Source organism: Gamsiella multidivaricata, assembly GCF_025024155.1.
Source record: "Gamsiella multidivaricata strain RSA 2152 chromosome Unknown BC939scaffold_21, whole genome shotgun sequence".
Taxonomy (NCBI): Eukaryota; Fungi; Mortierellomycota; class Mortierellomycetes; order Mortierellales; family Mortierellaceae; genus Gamsiella; species Gamsiella multidivaricata.
The window spans coordinates 1-20,084 of NW_026251729.1; the positions used below are offsets into that span (position 1 = coordinate 1).

At 49.4% G+C, this 20,084-nt stretch overlaps 10 protein-coding genes across 10 annotated transcripts; 5 read left to right on the forward strand and 5 right to left on the reverse strand.

The window, feature by feature from the left end:
* Window positions 1-823: 823 nt before the first annotated feature.
* BC939DRAFT_395451 (major facilitator superfamily domain-containing protein) lies at window positions 824-2,624 on the reverse strand (the record flags this gene model as incomplete). The annotated part of the gene is made up of 3 exons (XM_051552226.1): window positions 824-1,153; window positions 1,233-2,260; window positions 2,381-2,624. The coding sequence occupies 3 exons, from the start codon at window positions 2,622-2,624 to the stop codon at window positions 824-826; spliced, it is 1,602 nt and encodes a 533-aa protein (XP_051413746.1).
* Window positions 2,625-4,594: 1,970 nt separating this feature from the next.
* BC939DRAFT_389324 (uncharacterized protein) lies at window positions 4,595-5,644 on the forward strand (the record flags this gene model as incomplete). Its single annotated transcript, XM_051551883.1, has 3 exons — window positions 4,595-4,809; window positions 4,905-4,959; window positions 5,024-5,644. Coding segments are annotated over 3 exons (891 nt in total), but the record flags the coding sequence as incomplete, so codon positions are not given.
* An 824-nt stretch (window positions 5,645-6,468) lies between these two features.
* Window positions 6,469-7,146, forward strand: BC939DRAFT_475688 (uncharacterized protein; the record flags this gene model as incomplete). The annotated part of the gene is made up of 1 exon (XM_051558522.1): window positions 6,469-7,146. The coding sequence occupies one exon, from the start codon at window positions 6,469-6,471 to the stop codon at window positions 7,144-7,146; it is 678 nt and encodes a 225-aa protein (XP_051413748.1).
* Window positions 7,147-7,274: 128 nt separating this feature from the next.
* Window positions 7,275-8,857, forward strand: BC939DRAFT_409347 (ribosomal protein L37ae). The gene is made up of 3 exons (XM_051552905.1): window positions 7,275-7,289; window positions 8,005-8,133; window positions 8,339-8,857. The coding sequence occupies exons 1-3, from the start codon at window positions 7,287-7,289 to the stop codon at window positions 8,483-8,485; spliced, it is 279 nt and encodes a 92-aa protein (XP_051413749.1). The 5' UTR covers window positions 7,275-7,286; the 3' UTR covers window positions 8,486-8,857.
* A 592-nt stretch (window positions 8,858-9,449) lies between these two features.
* Window positions 9,450-9,965, reverse strand: BC939DRAFT_475689 (uncharacterized protein; the record flags this gene model as incomplete). Its single annotated transcript, XM_051558523.1, has 1 exon — window positions 9,450-9,965. One exon carries the CDS (start codon window positions 9,963-9,965, stop codon window positions 9,450-9,452), a length of 516 nt encoding a protein of 171 aa, XP_051413750.1.
* A 147-nt stretch (window positions 9,966-10,112) lies between these two features.
* BC939DRAFT_111067 (uncharacterized protein) lies at window positions 10,113-11,541 on the reverse strand. Its single transcript, XM_051549918.1, has 2 exons — window positions 10,413-11,541; window positions 10,113-10,268 (listed from the first exon to the last, which is right to left on the reverse strand). Exons 1-2 carry the CDS (start codon window positions 11,250-11,252, stop codon window positions 10,260-10,262), a joined length of 849 nt encoding a protein of 282 aa, XP_051413751.1. The 5' UTR covers window positions 11,253-11,541; the 3' UTR covers window positions 10,113-10,259.
* On the reverse strand, window positions 11,542-12,752 carry BC939DRAFT_111021 (uncharacterized protein). Its single transcript, XM_051549917.1, has 2 exons — window positions 11,748-12,752; window positions 11,542-11,673 (listed from the first exon to the last, which is right to left on the reverse strand). The coding sequence occupies exon 1, from the start codon at window positions 12,641-12,643 to the stop codon at window positions 11,906-11,908; it is 738 nt and encodes a 245-aa protein (XP_051413752.1). The 5' UTR covers window positions 12,644-12,752; the 3' UTR covers window positions 11,542-11,673; window positions 11,748-11,905.
* Window positions 12,753-13,700: 948 nt separating this feature from the next.
* BC939DRAFT_501669 (uncharacterized protein) lies at window positions 13,701-14,585 on the forward strand (the record flags this gene model as incomplete). Its single annotated transcript, XM_051560193.1, has 4 exons — window positions 13,701-13,791; window positions 13,898-14,125; window positions 14,258-14,403; window positions 14,508-14,585. 4 exons carry the CDS (start codon window positions 13,701-13,703, stop codon window positions 14,583-14,585), a joined length of 543 nt encoding a protein of 180 aa, XP_051413753.1.
* On the reverse strand, window positions 14,203-15,106 carry BC939DRAFT_446516 (uncharacterized protein). The gene is made up of 3 exons (XM_051554969.1): window positions 14,650-15,106; window positions 14,490-14,581; window positions 14,203-14,403 (listed from the first exon to the last, which is right to left on the reverse strand). The coding sequence occupies exons 1-2, from the start codon at window positions 15,023-15,025 to the stop codon at window positions 14,568-14,570; spliced, it is 390 nt and encodes a 129-aa protein (XP_051413754.1). The 5' UTR covers window positions 15,026-15,106; the 3' UTR covers window positions 14,203-14,403; window positions 14,490-14,567.
* A 2,354-nt stretch (window positions 15,107-17,460) lies between these two features.
* BC939DRAFT_446518 (anthranilate synthase component I) lies at window positions 17,461-19,512 on the forward strand. Its single transcript, XM_051554970.1, has 3 exons — window positions 17,461-17,554; window positions 17,777-17,984; window positions 18,104-19,512. Exons 1-3 carry the CDS (start codon window positions 17,543-17,545, stop codon window positions 19,384-19,386), a joined length of 1,503 nt encoding a protein of 500 aa, XP_051413755.1. The 5' UTR covers window positions 17,461-17,542; the 3' UTR covers window positions 19,387-19,512.
* The last annotated feature ends 572 nt before the right edge of the window (window positions 19,513-20,084 follow it).

Sequence of the window (20,084 nt, forward strand, 5' to 3'; positions counted from 1 at the left end):
GGACGTCCCGTTGATCGCTACTCGTAAGCGTCTTGTCTCGAGCGCCTTAATATGATAGCCCTAGAATCATTGCAGCCTGCTAACAGTAGATCGACTTCTTTGTTAAATGTCTAGTCTCTTTACGATTCGTGGAGAATTTATGAGGGCGGCTAAAATTCTGAGCAAGAATGGCGATGGTGCCATTACGCGTCTATGCTATGAAAGAGAGGTACCCTCACATCAGGAGAGGAACCGGAATAGTAGTATCGACCACGGTGACGACCAGGCCAGGGACAGGTCACAGCAAAAGGAAAGACCGAGTTCTCGTGGGTCGAATGCTGATGGCACCGCACTTGATAACAGCAGCAGAGGCGGCGGCAAAAGAGGCAGCAGTGGTCGTGTGGGGACCTTTCCTGCAGGGGAGGACAAGCTTCAGGACCGTGATAGTCCAGCGCACCCGCGCGTCAAAGTCCAAGGGACACATGAGGGCGGCACAGGCTCGTTATCGGGAACGGGGCCGCATGAACAAGGACAGAGGCCGCGGAGTGGAAGACGGAGCTTTTATAAGCGTGCGACAATTGGCAGTGAACCTCGAAACTTTACGAAGGTATGAAGGGGTTCCTTGCTGCCTTGGTCGAGGAATTTCGTCCGCTCGCGAGAAAAAGAAGGCCAAGGCATCCGATACTTTGTACAGTACATACTGTTTTTACAAAAAAAGAATTAGAATAAAAAAAAAAGTTTTTTCAAAGAAAAAACGAGTTGAGTGCATTGATTCGGATATGCCTTTTATTATTGTTAACATTTCTACTGTACAATGTATGTGGTTGCTGAGCTACCCGATTCGTTAATATGAGTAGACAAAGTCGAGACGATCATCGCCAACGTCTTTTGTGGTCTCGTTGTAATGTCTCCAGTCGTCTGCGGTCCAGCCCTTGGTGATACTGGCGCGCTTCTTGTTGAGATAGATGAAATGGTATCTCTGGAAGATAAAGAGCAAGATGGTGATGATCAAGGACCCGAACAGGATCCACATCCCTGTGAAGAAGCGGGGAGCGTCCTTGCTGCGGAAGACGTTTGAGCCAGCAATGGCGGTGATGTTGACGGAGATGATGTACATGGCCAACGCGATCGTCCGTTTGCCCACAGGGGCTGTGTTGCTGGCGATCCAAGCAGCCTAAATTGCAAGCTTAAAGGTTAGTCATCTGTACGTTTTTCATTACTTTGCAAAGATAGAAAAAAGAAATGCGACTTACATTGACAGGATGCCAGCAGGTTTGTCCACCCATCGTGAAGATCAAGCAGATATAGAGACTGTACTTATTCGCATTGATGGGCAACAATGCCAAACTGGCAACGCAAGCTGCGTAGTACAACGTCGCAGCCGCACCATGGAACGCGCGTTCATTGAACCGATCAGACGAATAGGAGACCGTGGACATGATAATCAAGCCCAGGATGTAGCCAGGGATGGTCATCAAGTTTGTCTTCAATGCATCGAATCCCAGCATCTTCAGAATTATGGGTGTAAAAACCGTAATGGGCGCCGAGGGTAGGAGCCCAAAGAACCCGATCAGGACATTGGGCCAGATGCGCGGGGACAGGAGCGCACGTACAATATCAGCCTTAGGGACGACGCTTTTGGAAGGGTCGGCTTTTGAGGGATCGTCGCGGATGAGACGGGTGATAGCGATCAATTCCTGGCGCTCGGTCAGGTATCCAGAGAAGCGCAGGAACCCCTTCGTGCCGGTTGGACCCTCGGGAAGGATGAAGAAGGACAGCAGACCGACAAAGGCCGTGGCGACCCCCTCGATCAGGAACAACCATCTCCAGCCAGCCAGACCAGCAATCCCCCGCATGTGCAGGATAAAGTACGAGAGCACACCTGCACAGGAATTGGCGACCGAGAGTGTGCTCCAGAAGATGGAGAGGCGAAGGGCCATCTCTTCGCGTTTGTAGTAGGTGGTCAGATAAATGGCAATCCCCGGGATGTAACCGGCCTCGAAGGTACCCACGAGGGCGCGGCAGATCAGGAAGGAGACCCTGTCCTTGAGCCAGATATGGGAGGCGGTGGCAAGCCCCCAGAAGAACATGAGGAAGGGAATCCAGCGGTGAGGACCGACGCGGCGGATGATCATGTTGGAAGGGATCTCGAAGAAGCAGAAGAAGAGAACAAAGATGGTCGTGCTGAGCGTGATGGTGTTCAGGTCGATATTGAGGTCCTGCATGAGGTTGTCAGTCAAGGCATTAGACAGATTGCCGCGATCGAGTTGTAGGAAGAAGACTACGGTGAAGGAGGGGGGTTTCCCAAACGATAAAGAAGCATGAGTAGTTGTGCCTATTTAAATGCTTGAGAGTGTAATCCATTAAGGTGAGAAAGATAGGGAACAAGGTGCATACTTACACATGACGCCGATCCACGAGAGGACCTTGAGATCGAATATCCGGACGAGCTGTTTCTCTTCTGCAGCGGTCCATGTGAGATCGTGGTCGTAGTGTGGATTTTGCTCGCCCAACTTCCTCAGTTTCTCATCCGGGGTGTCCGCCTGATTCGGACCGCTGAGTGTGGAGGCGACGCTGCCCTTGCGCTCAATGTCCTCGGGTCCTTCATACCTGTATTCGTACACCTCTTGCTTCTCGGACGACATGGTCAATGTAAGAGTGGGGAGACGTGTGCGGGTATGGAGTTACACGGTAGATGATAGATAGGGCTACCTTTTTTTTTTTTTCTTTTTGGGGTGAATGGAAAAAAACTACAAGGAGTCCCGGAAAAGGGTAAGTGGTGTGAATTTATACGGTGCATTAAAGTCCAAAACGATCGGGGATTGAGGAACGATGATTCGATAGAGTTGAGTCCATCCCCGCCTTTTTTGGCACTTTGTAGCAGCCAGAAAGAGGGGGCTTCCTCAGCTCGGTGCTCAAAAAGGGGAATGATTCGTTCTCAATGTGGGGGGTCTGTCTATGGTATGTTTGCTTGAGGGCAGGCAAGCGTGTCCCTGTCAGGTAGAGTGGAATTGCATTGAGCGCATGGCGAAATGGGCAGACATAAATGGTGTGATCGCCCCGATTCTGAGAGCGCCCTGCATTCTGTGAGGATGACTTTGCTCTGTATTACAGGTTTGTACCTGGCCATGCATGGGGTAATGGGTTCTGCAGAAAATATTTGCCGATACCAATAGATGCGATATGAGATCGCTGTTTCTTTATCTCAAGGGGGTGCCAGAGAAACATGTGTGCAGGGTGAGCAATTGGTGAACAACGATGGCACGGTCCTTGTCCTCCACCGTGGATAAACAATCCACCTCTGGCTTCTACCAGAGCATGGTCCCACGGAGATGATGGGCATAAAGTACGCTCCCTGCTAGAACGAATAAGGTTGTCTGTGTAACCATGCATTTGCACCGAGGATTGAATGTTGCAATTCGGTGCAAAACGCGCGTCTTTTAAGGTTAGAATCACCTCTTTTTGCCTTGATGTGGGTCATTCCTAGTCTACCGAACCATTCGACCACGAATTATCATAATCAGATGCATACCACTTTTCCACCAAACCTGGTATTGTCTAGGGACTGAAGGCTTCAATTCAAAGCGAAAGGAGGAGATATGAAGTATTTTACCCCAGTACAGGACCAGGATTAAGAGCAGAACTCTGAGGGTCGGACTTCCATGGCACTCCTCCATACCGGTGTCAAGTTAAACCATCGAGTCAAAGACTAGCGGTACTCCACACTTGTTCTGGCTTTTGGTACAACCCCATTATTGTCTTTGCTTCGCGGTTTTTCATCTCTTGGCGGATGTGCCATAGGATGTCGCTGGTTGTCGCCATCCATCTCAAAAAAAAAAAAAAAAAAAGAACTGGCGAGCTAACCATGATCAGCTTATCGCCTCGGGCTACTGGCCGCACGTTGAAAATGCAGTTAATGGATCAAGGGCTTTGCGCGCTTTGTCATTATCAGTGAAAAATCAAGAGTCTGAACAACAAATTCTTGTATGCTCATTTTGCGAATTTAAATTTAACACGCGGTAGCCGCTTCTTCGAACGAGTTGAGGCAACATGCGACAACCATGTCGCCATCTTGTCTCCTCATGTTCAAAAGATCTCTTTTTAATCACGCTTGTGCTTTTAAAAAGGAAACCCATTGGGTACTCAGGTACCGCAGCAGGAAACAAGTGGGTAAAAGAAGTGTTAAGGACTTTACAAAGACGCCACTTCTCCATTTTCTATGTCACACCTACATCCAACCTAGACAATGTAGTTGTGCCTACGCCTTGGTTGCTCTTTCACGACGCGATATCTTGGCCAATTCATTCGTGATCAGTATTTGCCCCGTCTCGGGTAAAATATCATTCGGACTTAGTTTCCGGAGGGATTACTTGTCTGTATAAAAGCCCTCGTGTCCTTTGCTCTTTTTCTTGTCATCACCAACGAGCCAGCAAGACAAAGCACCAAGCAACAGCAACGCTTCGCCCAACAAAACAAAACCACCGCTCACTTCAAACCACAGCAACCAACCATGGCTCCAGCAGTTTCCGACAAGATTATTCTCTCCGCCACTACGAAGGACGCATCTCTTGCCGATCGCAACACTCATGCTACTCGCGTCGCCGGCAAGGGTGCTGATCCTGAGAAGAAGGCCCTGTTCGCTAGTGTCACCAAGCGCATCGATTACACGCCCAAGATCGGAACTGAGTTACACGGCATCAAGTTGACTCAGTTGACTGAGCAGCAAGCTGAGGAACTTGCTGCTCTTATTGCAGAGCGTGGTGTCGTCTTCTTCCGCGACCAGGATGACTTGGACGCCAAGGAGCATGTCAAGCTTGGCGCTCGCTGGGGGTGAGTTTGGGAAATTTGTTCCTCAACAATCTGGCCATTATCTTTGAAAGTACAAGCTATCCTAACAATGTCTCTTGTTAATCTGGCGACCATAGACCCCTGCACATTCATCCTCTCGTCCCTCACGACACTGAAAACCCTGAGCTTATCGTCCTCGACTCTCGTCTCAGGTAAGGACATGAGTCCTAATGAACAATGTTGCAGAGCACTCAAGGAATATATTACAATGAAACTGACTGTCAATTCCATTAACCGTGCGTTTAGCCCCCCAAACCGCTACAACACCAACAACTCGTGGCACTCGGACGTCTCCTTCGAGCCTGCTCCCTCTTCGTTCTCGATCCTCAAGTTCGATGAGATCCCCGAAGCTGGCGGCGACACCGTTTGGTCCAATGGCTACCAGCTCTATGATGATCTCTCGCAGCCCATCAAGACCCTCCTCGAGGGACTCACCGCTACCCACACCTCGGATATTTTCCGCGCCTTCCAGACCAGCACTGGCCGCAAGACCTTTGGAAAGCTGAACGACTCTGAACACCCTGTTGTCCGCACCAACCCCGTCACTGGCTGGAAGTCGGTCTTCACCAACTCTGTCTTCACCCGCGAGATCAACAACGTCTCTCCCGCAGAGTCCAAGTGGATCCTCGAGTATTTGAACGACTTGACTTCCAAGCGTCTGGATTACCAGGTCCGCTTCTCGTGGGCAAAGCACAGTGTCGCCATCTGGGATAATCGTTCAACTTTCCACACCGGCGTCCCAGATTTCAGGCCCTACTATCGCCGTGGACTCCGTATCACTGTCTCAGGAGAGGTCCCCTTCTACGACCCTAACTCGGGCACGCAGGCCAAGGCTTTCGAGGCCACTGCTAACGCTATCATTGCTAAGCAGGAAGCAGCCGAGAAAGCCAAGCAGGAGGCAGCCGAGAAGGCCAAAGAGGATCCAGCCCTGCAACTTGCCTAAACAGGCCAGCACGAGTCCATCGTATGCATTCTCTCTCAACGCCTTTTGTTGAACAAAAAGTGATTTGTTTGTAAATATTAATAATCAGAGGCCACTACCCCCTCTTACTGAGTGTGAATAAAATGAAAAAACTGCGTACATTGCGTTGTCTCCGATAAATGGTAGTGAGGTGATGTTTGAAACGCGACGCACGACAATCAGGTCTCTGGTTATGCCCCTAAGAGTAGCGTTTGAAAAAAAAAAAAAAAAAAAAAAAAAAGAAAGAGAAAAAGAAAAGGCGACCGGTACCCTTTCTGGGGCCAGCAATGGATTCGAAGCGCTCGTGTCCTTGCCATGTTGCCTATGCACCCTGTTTAAGAGCCTGTTTGAACTCTTTTTTTTTTTTTTTTTTTGTCTGGACAAGCCAGCCCTACTGCGCGGATAAGAAGATGTTTGCTCAGAGGGTTTTCTACGGAAGAATAGCTCGTGCCTTTTGGGGTTGTCTTGGTGAGCCTAGGTCGTGCACCGATGGCGATTTGGACTCATGGAACAGGGCCATGGGGTTTGCGATCGGACCGTACTTATAAAAACCGGGTCATTGCAAAAAAAAAAAAAAAAAAAAAAAAGAACAAAAAACTCTCCTACCTCAGCACAAACCGACCAAAAAGACTTGCTCGATACACACGATCCATTTGCCAAACACCATAACCATATTCGCCATGCATCACAAACGTCCCATAGCATTCCTATGCTTATGTTTCCTCTATCTCTTGCCCCTCGCATCAGTCTCCCAGGCCCATGTCGGACTCTTGCGCCCCTGTTCTCGTGGAAGCCCTCGCGCTGGCTGCCCGCCTGTCTCAAATGGCCAGTACATAGATTATGACCTCAACTCCCCGATCGGAACCCACGACATCAAGAACGCGCCCCTGTGCAAGCAGACCATTGCATCCGCCACCCGCACCACCGTCCAGGCTGGCCAGGACCTCAAAACCGAGTACTCTATCGGCGCTACCCACGGAGGTGGACACTGTCAGTGGGCTCTGTCGTATGACAATGGCAAGACCTGGGTTGTGCTCAAGACCCTGATCCGTCGCTGTCTCCAGAACGCCAGCGCATCCTACTCTGTCGACGTCCCAATCCCTAAGAACGCACCCAACGGCAAGGCGATCTTCATGTGGCTCTGGAACAACGCCATCGGCGACCGTGAGCTGTACTCCAACTGCGCGGACATCACGATCAAGGGCGGTGTCAACGGCGGAAGCTTGAAGGGTGTTGCTCCCTTGATCGCCAACTACGGTAACTCGAGTCTTTTGATTCCCGAGTTCGGAAGCCCTGGACAGGATGATAAGCATGAGGCATTTGCACAGCGAAAATCGGTCACCGTTTCTGTGTGCTAGATCTGATACTAATGCCAGTATCCGTAAAATAAAATTGTGTATCAACCCTTAAGTCAGCGGCACTTTTTGTAACTGTCCATATGAGTCTCTGTCGGACCGGTGCAGCTGAGGTCCTCCTCTCATTTCCACTCCAATTCAAGATGGCAAGTCACGGGGAGCAGAGACATTAAGCATCCAAGGATGGCATCCAGGACATCCAACGGCATCAACACGGATCTATCCATCCAAGCACACATCGCCAGCGTTGCAGAGGGATATTTCGGCATCATTCATCTCCAGGAACTAGGACGGGAACTGGGGAACCGAAAAACTATTTGATTGCAAGCAAAAATCATCTTATTAGCATGCGTCTGCATTCAACACATTCGAAGACCTTTGCAAAACGACAAAGTGGCTCTTCACCCTATCAGCATCCTATGAATGGCGATACTTAATTGCTCGGTAGCGAGTTTAAGAACGGACGACAACTCGAGACTGGGCTCGTGCTTGCTTTGTTGCATTCGCAAGGGATCTTGGTTTTTCGTGCCCAAACAACAGGACGACCAGACCATCGCGCTTTCGTCTTTGAGAAAAGAGCCAGCAAAACACGACGTCCTCTTCTGCAGGAAGCGAATAGACGATCGGCACGGTGATCATCAAAAACAACAGTGCATCAAAAGACACGTCTGCCACTGGAGACTATAATCAATCACCAAGCGCCTTTTTATTTTTTATTTTCAAACCAGGATCGCCCACCAACCTTCCAGGATCTGCTTGCATCTTCCACCTCCAACAACTTTCTCGCCATGAGCTCCTCTTGCAACGAGATCTCCTAACCAGACCCGCTTTTTCTCATCCTACCCTATTGTTCCACCACAGGCTAAGCGCACTAAGAAGGTCGGAGTTGTTGGTAAATACGGTGTCCGTTATGGTGCCTCGCTCCGTAAGCAGGTCAAGAAGATGGAAATCACCCAGCACAGCAAGTACACTTGCACTTTCTGCGGTCGCGTAAGTATTTCCCCTTTCAGCGTCTGAAGGAATTGATTTTGATATGGAACCAAGGCGAGATGATAAGGGTGTTCATCATTGACGTTGGAGGATCGGTTCTGGGTTGAGAGCGGCAAGAGTATTGGGCACCTTTGATGAGATCAGGGAGACGATGGCAAGCCTTTGCTAACGCTACGCATTGTATTTTTGTTTCAACTGAAAATAGGATGCTGTCAAGCGTCTGTCCGTCGGTATCTGGAAGTGCCGTGGTTGCAAGAAGACCATGGCTGGTGGTGCCTGGACCTTGTCCACCACCGCTGCTGCCACCGTCCGTTCCACCACTCGTCGTCTCCGCGAGATCATGGAGGTCTAAACATTCCTCGTTTTACCCGCCAGAACTCGAGCAGCTTTACTTTCGCGAATAAAAAACGGTCATGGTGTTCCGAAGCACGAAAGGAAAGAAAAATGAAATGAGAAAGCGACAGCTGAAGGGAAGAAGAAGTGAAGGTGACGGATGAAAAGAAAGGATAGAAAGAAGGCGAAGAAAGAAGGCGAAGAAAAAGAAAGAAAGCCAAGAGAAGAGGTGTCGTGGCAAAGTCAATAATGAAACGCGTGGAAGTGATTGTAAAGGAAAGGCGGTGTATGGGGAAATAATGTCACTAGTCTGTCAACCGTCTCTCTCTTTTCTCCCATTTCCGTTTCCTCTTTGCTTTTCCGCTCGTTGCACCTATTAAAATATTCTGCCTTGTGTTCTCACATGTAACACCATGAAGCGAGCTCCATTTGACTTTAGCGCGACAATACAGGATAGAGTAGAGAGTCCAAACAGCTATGCTTTTATTTTTATGACTTCTGGATATCGCCTCTTGTTTTTTTTGGATTGTTTTGATTCTTCTTCCTGGTCCTCGGAACGCCGCTTGTGTCCTTTTAACTTGTCCAGATATTCGACGTGGCGACGTGGGAAGATCTTTGAAAAGATGTTGTCGTCGAGACCGATAGATACATGCCAGAGGCCTGCAAGTTCGGGCTCAGGATCGGGTCGAACCTGAAATTTGACAACCTCGGCAGGGTAGGTGATTACCATGCTAATATATCTCCCAATCGGGCAGTAGTCCTGCAGTTGTGGCAGTTGCTGTTGATCAATTGGACACTTAGTATCCCGTTTATTAAGAACATGTCTTCCATCTCTCGCTACTGCTGCTTCGCCAACATTGTTCTTTTGTCCGCTCTACCAGACGAGCTTGACTGATCATGCACTCGCTTGGTGCCTTTCACGCAATCGAGCAAGTCCGCCACTCCTCCAGGCACAAAATCACGCATATTGCTCCCATCAGCGATCATAAGGAGCTGCATCCATCCCAGCCCGCTCGCGGCGTCTTTGGAACCGTAGGGTGGACGTAAATCAGGCTCAGGTACTTTCCGCCAGGGCAGTATGCGGCCAAGTTCGGTAGATGAGCCTTGAGTTTGATCTGATGTACTGTCAATCGAGCCTCCTCCACTTTTCCTAGAGAGATATCGTCGAGGAGCTTTGTCTGGACAAACACAGGGTAGAGCTGATCATCGATTCGCAGCACAAAGACGATATCGGGTCCGGAGTGAGACGGCTCTGAGTAGTAAAAAGGTGGCACTACGCAATCGCCACTCCTCGAGCCATGCTTATAGTGAGCCTCCAAAAAGTCGCTCATAGTCAGAGTCTCCTTGTACCGAGTTCCCCACTCATAATCCTCCCATCCGACGATCGTTGCTGGGCGCCCGAACAAATGCCTGGGAAACGTGACAGGCTCAAATTGGGGAATAGGGGTCTTGAATTCCGTCGTAGGCCAGTGCTTGGCTGCTTTGGGGATTGAAAACATTTTTTCTTGAGCTGCTTCTTGTGGAAGGCGTAGATCAGGTTCAACGGAGCGTGCCGCTCAAAGATCTTCCCTTCAGATTGTGGATCCTGTAAGTCTCGGTACTGTTCTCTGAAGTGTTTGTAGAACCTACGTCCTCCTTTTGGATAAAGTTATAGGCGGCCTGGAATACGAATGGCTCATCAATTATGGTGCTGATCTTCTTTCCAACAGCAGTCTTGTCAGCAGCAATGCAGAGACGACCGAAAGCGCTCTCGACCAAGATCGGCTCCTCTCCTCGCAAGCTCCAAGGCAGTCCTAGTGAGGCTCGATAAACAATAGTCTGCTTGAGGACGTGTTTAAGTTCGATGGCATCCTCGTATTTGGTTGGGTCCTTGGCGACTTTGTCGATATCCTTTTAATATCTGAGCAAAGATTGCCGCGCATTGGAAATTGCTCAGGATAGCATACCAGTGCTCGGACTCTGCGTCCGATAGCTTCCCTCCAGTATGACGTGCATCCTTTCGCGATGATGTCCTCGATCGTCGTGATGATTGGACGGAACCGACCTCTAAGTCTGAAAAACAACTCTTGGACAGCTGCTTCCGGGATTATTGTATGAAGTCTCGTTCTATCGTCCTCGCACATCGCATCTCCAAGATTGTTGAGGTACACAGACACTTGGTCCTCCGTTTTCCAGCCTGGGAAGTCGACGATACGGCGTTCTATTTGATCCAAGCTGCCTGCAATGCCGCCGGAGTTCGCCAATACTTCAAGTTCGTCCGCACTAATGCCTGTGCCACATGTCACCACGCAGTAATCTCTCTCGCTTTCTGAAATGTTTCTGGGCCCATGGATGCTAGGAGAGAGGATCGACCTCAAATCTCTGGAATCCGCGCGTGACACGAAATATTCCCTCCCATGATCGCTCAGAGTCTGCGCTTCATCGAAGACGACGAGAAGCTTGCTCGTCGGAGAATCGGCAGCAAACGAGGAGATCTGACCTTGAACCTTACGAAATCGATCCTGCAATAGGCGCTTCAAGCTCGAAAGAGGAATAGCCGGCGTCTGGTCATGGTAGGTGTTTAGTACATCCCTGAAAACGTCGTTAAAGACATCCGATACTGTAGCATCAAAGGCTCCTGGGCACACTTGGAGCAACATCCAACGCTCACAGGTAAATGTGTCATGGCGGCCGAGACTCAGACAGAATTGCAGGACCATAAGACGCGAAATAAGAAGACAGCCTGTAATCGCCTGAATGTTGAGGCCATTCTGCACCTTATCGGACGACAAATACCGTGTCGGCATTTTCTGTGCTGACTCGAACAAAGTGGTGATGTCCTTTGAACCTCTATCCGCCTGGCTGCCATTCAGATAGAATCCTCAGTTCTGCGCAAGCATTTCCACGACAGCCCGCGTCTTTCCACAGCCACTTACGCCAAAGAAGGTGATAATGTCGTTGTTTTGGTACTCCTTGATCGTTTTGAGGGCAGCCTCTGATGGTGTCTTTGTCGTCCGATGTGGTCGCTTTGGGTGCAAAAGGTATAGAGCAGGCTGAGGTGTAACTTCTCTGAAAGTGCTCGATCGTAACCAGGATTTTGTAGACCCTTGACAGAGCAATTTGCGTCAGGGATACTGAGGTCGCCTTTTACGAACGAACAGAGGAAGCGTGAAACCGGAGAGTCCGCATGAAAGATATCCTTCTCGAGCCTCTCTAAAAGGGTGTTGACTACAATGAATGCAAGGTATAAGCAGCAAATCCATACGGCAAACCGGAATGCAGTCTTACAAGTCTCCACTTACATGCTTCCCTCGCCTGCCTCGGAGAACCTGGTGGTGCTTTTGGGGCAGATTCATCCGAGAGGTGGCCCGGAAGTGGAGTAGACGCCCGAGCGGGGACAGGTGCCTGGACTATGTCGGAGCAATTACGCATGTGAATAAGGTTAGTACAATGGTTAGCCTCATGCGACAACGTGGCAATGAAGCCATTTCGCGGCTGCATTGCCTTGTGGGAGTCGCTGGACAATGATGTGAATTGTTTTCTTGGGTGGCGTTTCTTTGAAGACGTCAGAGAGGTCGTCCGTCGGGTCAAGCTCTGTTGATGATGGAATCTCGGTCAGGACGACTGGCTTGCGCTCCTTGGGAGGAACAACGGGGATGGAGACGCGCCATAGGGTGAGCTCATCTGCGGCAACATCATCAAACCGAGGAGTCTTCTTGATTTTGATTGCGTCCTTGAGGTGATCAACCGTCTTTGATGGATCGATGTCTACAGAGAATGGTGTAGAGTCTCCATCAACAAGACAGAACAGGCTCAGATGATTGTCGGCCATGGTGTTGCGAAGCATTAAATGAATAAAGGTGGAGAGTAAGAGAAGACGAGAAAGCAGAGAGAAGAGAGGTGAGGGACGATGAAAAGCGAGGACAGAAGCCAAAGGATGGGGTATAAAGGCAAAGGTCATGAAGAAGGGCGTGGGAACAATGACAAAGGATGTGTCCGCGTGAGAGCAAGCGATGGCGAAGGTGGCAAATATGCGTGCGATCGAAAGCAAGCGAAAGCAGTCAAGGAAAAAGTGTGGCGTCCTACGCGAGGACATCCCCCACGCCCTCACCATCTTGTCAGTACCATGCTGCACACCCCTGATGCATGTCAAACTAGATTGACACCCAGTTGCCATCACAGGAGGACTTCGTGACATCGAAGATGGCGTCGTTTACGCTCTTCCCTCCTTTCTCACTTCCAAAATCGCTACAATCTCTCATCTCTTGTATTCAATTCTTGCTTCATTCCGACGACATCAGTACGCGCACCAATCATTCTCTATATCAAACACTCCCACTAGTCAGCAATTGCATCTTCAACGGTATCAACACCCCACCTCTATTCATCCGCGCAGCCGATTTCGTTACGTACCCATTCACTGTGAATCGGTAAGCGCCTTATCTTCCTCTTCCACTTTCTTCGCACCATATCTCCCCTTTATCCTCTCTCCGTTCATACCCTTTATCCTCTCTCCGTTCATACCCTTTATGCATCGATTATATTTCATCCTGTTTAGTATGCCGCGGGATGTGGAGAGAGATGATGGCGATGGCGATGTCTTTCGAAACATTTGTACATCTCTTATTTTTGAAGACCGAGGGTATGATTCTGTGAGGCAGACGAAAAAGAACATTGTCCGTTCATCACAAGCCGTAGCGTTGCGCTCGTTTATGATGGATATATTGTCCAGGACCCTTCCCATCCATTTCTTTGTCAGTGCTTGTTTTCAAGCTGGACATGTACGACGCTCCGTGCCCAGTGATGTTTTGTCACTGACGCATACAGCCAAAACCACGCTAGCCTCTTGATTGGTTTTCTTCTTTGGCGTCTCATGCTGGTAGCATGCGAAACCAATCCAGGGTTGCAAAACACTCTGTTGGCTCTGTGCGCTTGTTTGCATCTCGGGTCTAACTGAATGCCTGTTAGAGTTAAGGTATCACCCTGCCAAGATGCACCGTTTCCAACAGTAAACCATAATTTTTATTTCTCGTCACGAATAGGGCCATGTCTAATCTCACGGAGATAGGTCTCCGGAGGCTTTTTTTTTGGCTTTCGAGATAACCGACAAGCACACTGCTCATCGTCGATATGGGTTGGCCATCGAGAGATGTTCTACGGGCGCGGACTGCGAACGCCTCAAGGAAGAGTTTGATCAATGGAAGAGAAGCAAGGGAACGACATATTGGACGGATCAGCGAGCTCGACTTTCAGCAATGAGAACAGCCGGCGCATTGATTGACGCTTCGGAACCATATCCGGAAGACTCGCTTCATCGTGCTTCAAAAATGGTGAATGCGCCGCAAGGTATGTTTTATTTATCGATCTCGTTGCTTTTTATCGGCGAAGGATGTAGTGGAATAGAGATGTTAATTGAAATCTGCACCATCGGCACCTGTGTCTGTCTTGATAGTGACACTTTCCACGACATCTGTGGGATCGCCACCACACACAGAGCAATCAGGACTGATGCGGCTGGAGCACTTGCAGTCATTACCGCCAGTGTACATATCGACCACCTGTGATGGATGCAACACCTCAGGAGGAGCGACTGAACATGGACCGGCGATATCTGGAGAAGATCACGAATCGCCGTTGATTGATGAGGATGAACGGGAGGTTCTTCTTTCACAAATTGAAAGTATTGGCCATGAATGCGAACCCTAAGGAGATAAGGGTTGTTTGGCGTGTTTGTTCAGGTCCTACCAGCGACTGTGCGTCGCCGCAATTCACAAAAATGAGCTTCGGATTACGGACGTCACGGATGTTGTAGCGTTGCTAGGGGTATTGGTGCCCTTCAAAGCAACCGCGAGGATGAAGTCCGTCTTCCAGGAAAAGACTCTGGATGATCTGACAAAATCGGATGAAGAGTGGCCTGATGTTGGATTCGATGAGAGCTTGGTGACTTCTGCCGTCAGGGTATGTTCAATATCGGCTTTGAACAGAAATGTTCGTGCGCTTCTTGACAACACCTGCCAACGATTTTTGCTTTTCTTTCATTTTAGCATTGTATGCGTGGTTAGAAGGGGCATGTGGGTCAACTTTTGCGTCCGCTCGAAGAGAATCACCTACGTATCAAGCTTTTACTCGAGACTCGGTAAGCAAAAGTTCGATATGTGATGCTTGATGTTGGACAGCGACTAATCTATTGTTCGAGCACCTCAGAGTCCTTATGGTGAGGTATTAAATCCTCCTCAGATGGCAGGCGAGAAATGTACTCTTGCAGTGTCGCCATCGGGCAAAGGGCTACGTTGGTATGCGCCTGTATGGTTGTGAACTTGCGGATCCGTCCATGACGTCGCTTCTCTTTGGGCAAGACCACGGGGAGGATCGCCACTTGTGGGGTGACTCGAAAGTGCGCGTGGGTGATGTCGATGCAGGCTATGTCGTCTCCGCGGAACATGCCTATCACAGCCAGTAGCCAGCACAGTTTGTGTGTGATCTGCTCCAAAGACAACTGTGCGTTCGCTGGCAGGACTTCCAAATAGCAAACCGCTGGGGTAAGGTCAAGGTCGAGTGCCTTGAAGTCGGTGATGGCCATTCACAAGGAGATTCTTGGAGTACTCCAATTTCTTGTCAATAAATAGAACCTCAGTCTTTGTTTAATAAACATCCACTCAACCATATATCCAGACCCGAACCTATTGCATTGGTAGCAAAGGTATAAAACACGAACCACCATACCCCCCCCCCTGAATTATCACAGACACACGAGTAAGAAAGCAGCACCCAGAAAGCAGCACCTAGAAACCAATACCCAAAAACAGCACATTTTTTTTCCTGGCCCTATTCCCTCGACCCATCATGGACCAATCCTGCACGACTTTAGCGAACCTACCGCTATCAAATGCGATGCGCGATACATTGGCCGAAGCTTTCCGATTGGCAGTGCCCGAACGCGCCGCATTCAATGATGAGGCCCGCGCCCTTGCCACAGTTCTCAAACCTCAAAAACCAGCCCCTTACAACGGCTCTATTGATGCCATGGAATCTCTCAATTTCATCGATAGCCAAAAAGAATATTTCGAGATCGTCCAACTGGACAAATCGAGCTGGATCCGCTGGACCGTTCTTGCGCTCAATGGCGACGCTAAGTCTTGGTGGCGCAATTCCAAAACGCCAATCGACTCGACCTGGGACACATTCCGCCACGCATTCCTCCTTGCCCATACACCCCCTAACGCAGCAAACACAGCCCGACAAGCCCTGCACAGACTCAAACAAAAGAATTTTACGGTCGCAGAGTACACAAACCAATTTTATAAACAGCTTCGCCTAATCCCCCACATGGACAGCGATGGCGCCCATTACCTGTACATGAACGGTTTGGAACCCGAGACAAGCAAGCGAGTCAAGTTACAACAACCCACGGACCTCGGCAGTGCCATCCATCATGCTACTATCATACACAACATCCTCCATCCCCCTAACTTGTCCCCCACTTCTAGCACCAACACCGCCGCCCCCAACCCTCTCACCAATAACTCCACCCCCATGGATATGGACACCATGCGCCTTATGTTTAATAACTTCCTTCACATGAACCGATTCTCCGCCCATGACAATCATCCAATCATCAGGATCACTCCCACCCAGTGTTCACCAAACTCACTGACGCTGAGCGCGAGCGCCTACGAAAATCGGCGCATGCTTCCGTTGCCGAAAGGTTGCTAATCACATTGCCAAGAATTGCCGCGCTTCCCGTTCCCTCCACAATGTTGAAACTACCCCTGCGCCCGGAAACTCGGGAAAAGACTAGGGTGATCTGACGACCAGGACAGTCTCGCCCCACACAAAACCCCTACACCACCCCTGGTTCACAGGGATCTTGATCGAATTGTAGCGCAGAACCGAAATACACAAACTGTTCTCCGTGCATCTACTTCACGCGTGATCCCATCCTCCCCTCATCTCATCGCTCATATTAACTCTATAGGCATCGACGTGGATCTTGGAATAAAACAACGGTTTCTCAAGCTCTACCCTAAGGACAGCATACTAGGACCGCTACTGGAAAAGTTTTGCGACGCCAGCACCACGGATCGATATTTTGCTCGCGATGGTCTACTCTGGATTAATACTGCAAGTGGACCACGTCTGTGCATCCCGAGGGACACTGACCTTCGTTCCCTTCTCCTCCATGATGCACATGGCGCAACGATTGCCGGGCACCTAGGGTTCGACAAGACCTACGAAAACATGCGCCGGATTTTCTACTGGCCATACATGGCCCGCGGCATCAAAGCCTACATTGCATCCTGTGAATGCTGCCAACGGAACAAACCATCGCTTCAGCACCCTGCAGGCCTTTTCACCCCCCTCGACTTTCCTTGTCAACGATGGGATACGACGTCCATGGACTTTATTGTGAAGCTACGCAAGACAGCTAGAGGATTCGATGCTAAAAAAAAAAAGAAAAAAAAAAAAAGAAAGACTACTGCATGCATATATGATGTAGAATGATTCACGGATACTATCGATGTGTTTGTTCTCTTGAGAGCGATGCTTGTTTGATTGATGACATATCGTGAGAGACCCTCCCCCGGAGTTCTTAAATGAACACGACAACCTGGACTACCGCCAACCTCCTTTTTCCCCCACGATTTATACGAACTTTAAGTTCCGCGTGCAGAGAGTACAGGGAATATGGATGATTCATAGAATCCAAGAGGCGAATTTGTTCCCGCTGGACTCGACTACTTGTTTCTGCAACGATGAACTCGGTTCGGTGAGAATGCGGTGCGTGAGATGGGACATACCGGCATAGTCATCATCACCGACGGCGCCCCTCCAATTTGGTCATAACAGAATATCATGGACGCTTCGGGGTTTGGAGGGGATAAAACGACGGTGAGGGGCACAAAGAAAACACGCCGTAAACGGCCCGGCGGACCAAAGGTGGAGTGAGTCAACAACGTGCTACTGCACATCACATAATATCGATAAAAAAATTAAAGAAATCAGCAGCTGGGGGAACACATATCGTCTTTTCTCTTTCTCTCTTTTCATCCATCATTCTCATTCTCACGACCCATTCAATCGTCCTCACATCCTCATCATGGCACATGTTGTAAGTAACCGTACTAGCAAGCATATACAGGAAACAGAGACCACTGCTCAAAAATTCCACTGGGATCCGTGCGGTTGGATATTCAGTCTCGGGGGCTGTTGTTGTCGCAGATACTTTCCAGGATTAAAACATCACAGCAGCAGCAGCAGCAGCAACAGTTGTGAAAGAGACCCCATTCCAAACTTTAACGAATTGAATGCGGGGCCCCCATCTTGCTTATAGATCGCTGTCCAGCCCTCTCTGGAAGAGGTCAAAGGCTTTGTCGAGGCCAAGGCCGGCAACACAATCCCCATCTTTGCTGAAATTCCTGCCGATATGTTGACGCCCGTCATGGCATACCTCAAGGTCTCGGACAAGTGCGACTATTCATTCCTGCTCGAATCGATCACTGGAGGCGAAAACATCGGACGATACAGTTTTATTGGAAGTGGTAGGTGGTGAATAGTGGCAATGGATTGCTTTTTTCAATTTTTTTTCCAGGGACCACGGTTTAACAAGTATATCGTTGTTGATGTTTTTTCTTGGCTCTTTCATCCGTTCTATGCACAGACCCATACAAGATCCTGAAGACAGGACCTGGGGAGGGGCTTCAGGGGGACCCGTTAGCTATCTTGGAGAAGGAATTGGCCAACATTCGCTACGTCAAGGTCAGGGGCGTTCAGGATTTTACAGGAGGTGCCATCGGCTACATTGGATACGACAACGTTCAGTACTTTGAGCCCCGCACCAAGCGCGACTTGCAGGACCCCATCGGCTTGCCCGACGCCGTGTTTTTGTTCTGCGACACGATTGTGATCTTTGATCATTTGTACCAGAAGATCCAGGTTGTTACCCATTACCGATCGGATGCCACAGACCCCGCCGAGGTCGAGAAGCAATACCTGAACGCTGTGGAGGAAATCCAGATCACGGTGGACCTGCTCAATAACGAAGTCACGCCCAAGGTCCCTCAACCACCCGTTGTCCTCGGTCAGGAACCGGTCTCGAACGTTGGCAAGGAGGGATATGAAGGCTTTGTGACACAATTGAAGAAGCACATCAAGCTCGGGGATATCATTCAGGCGGTTCCCTCCCAAAGACTCGCCAAGCCCACGTCGTTGCACCCCTTCAACATCTACAGACACCTGCGCTCGATCAATCCTTCGCCTTACATGTTCTATCTGGATCTGAAGGATTTCACATTGGTCGGTGCGTCGCCCGAGATGTTGGTCAAGGTCCATGATCGTGTTGTGTATACCCACCCTATTGCCGGAACCAGGAAACGTGGAGCCACACCCGAGAAAGACATTGCGTTGGGAGAGGAGCTCCTGGCGGATCCCAAGGAGAGGGCCGAGCACATCATGTTGGTGGATCTAGGCCGCAATGACGTGAACAGGGTGTGCAAGCCCGAGACGGTCAAGGTGGACTCGTTAATGCATCTGGAACGGTACTCGCATGTGATGCACATTGTCTCAAACGTTTCTGGAACGCTCAGAGATGAAAAGACTCCCTTTGACGCATTCAGAAGCATCTTCCCCGCTGGTACCACATCTGGAGCGCCCAAGGTTCGGGCCATGGAGTTGATTGCGGATCTGGAGAAGACCAAGCGGGGGGTCTATGCTGGAGCGGTCGGTCACTTTGATTACTCGGGTGGACTGGATACCTGCATTGCGCTGAGGACGATGGTGGTCAAGGACGGGGTCGCATATCTGCAGGCTGGAGGCGGTATTGTCCACGACAGTGTGGAGGAAGACGAGTACCAGGAGACGATCAACAAGCTGGGATCGAACCTGACGGCCTTGAAGATGTGTGAGGAGTATTATTACCGCAAGCAGCAATTGGAGGGGTTGTAGATCCAACCTAGATGATCGTCGCTGCAGTCGATAGAAACGGTTTCTAACTTGGTTGTGCCCGCATACTCATTATTAAACATTACACTCACTCTTACTCTCTCACTTTCTCTCTCTCTCTCTCTCTCTCTCTCTCTCTCTCTCTCTCTCTCTCTCTCTCGAGTGCTCCCCCCGATTTCCGTAGTTCATTGTACCTGCTGGGTGAAATAGAAATAGCATAATGCAATGCATGGTGGATCCAAACGACTACTAGTGCGGTACTGAGGTCGTGTGAGTATGTGTCCGGGCGAAGGGGGGGTCTGCCTCTCTTTGAAGCAATAGCAATGTCCTTTTTTTTGCTTTTTTTGTTGGTCTGAGATTTGTTTGGTTTATGCATTGACGAAACGTCCCGACATTCTAGCAAAATAGGAAAGAAAAAGAGTTGCATTGTTTGCTTGCTCGCGTGAGGGTTTCGTTTTTTTCTTTTTAAATGACGATTTGTTTTTTATTTTATAGTACTATGATACAGTCGTAGAGATGAGATGAGAATTGGAAGGAAAGAAGGATATTGATCTTTCCATTTAGTCTGGGTAATCGTGCCATCGATAATTGTGTGCCCCTAGCTTTTTTTTTTTTTTTTTTTGGACGCTCCAGTTAGCTGTTAGGTACATTGTTATAGGGTACGAAGCCAAGAAAAAAAAAAATAACAAATAACCCAGAAG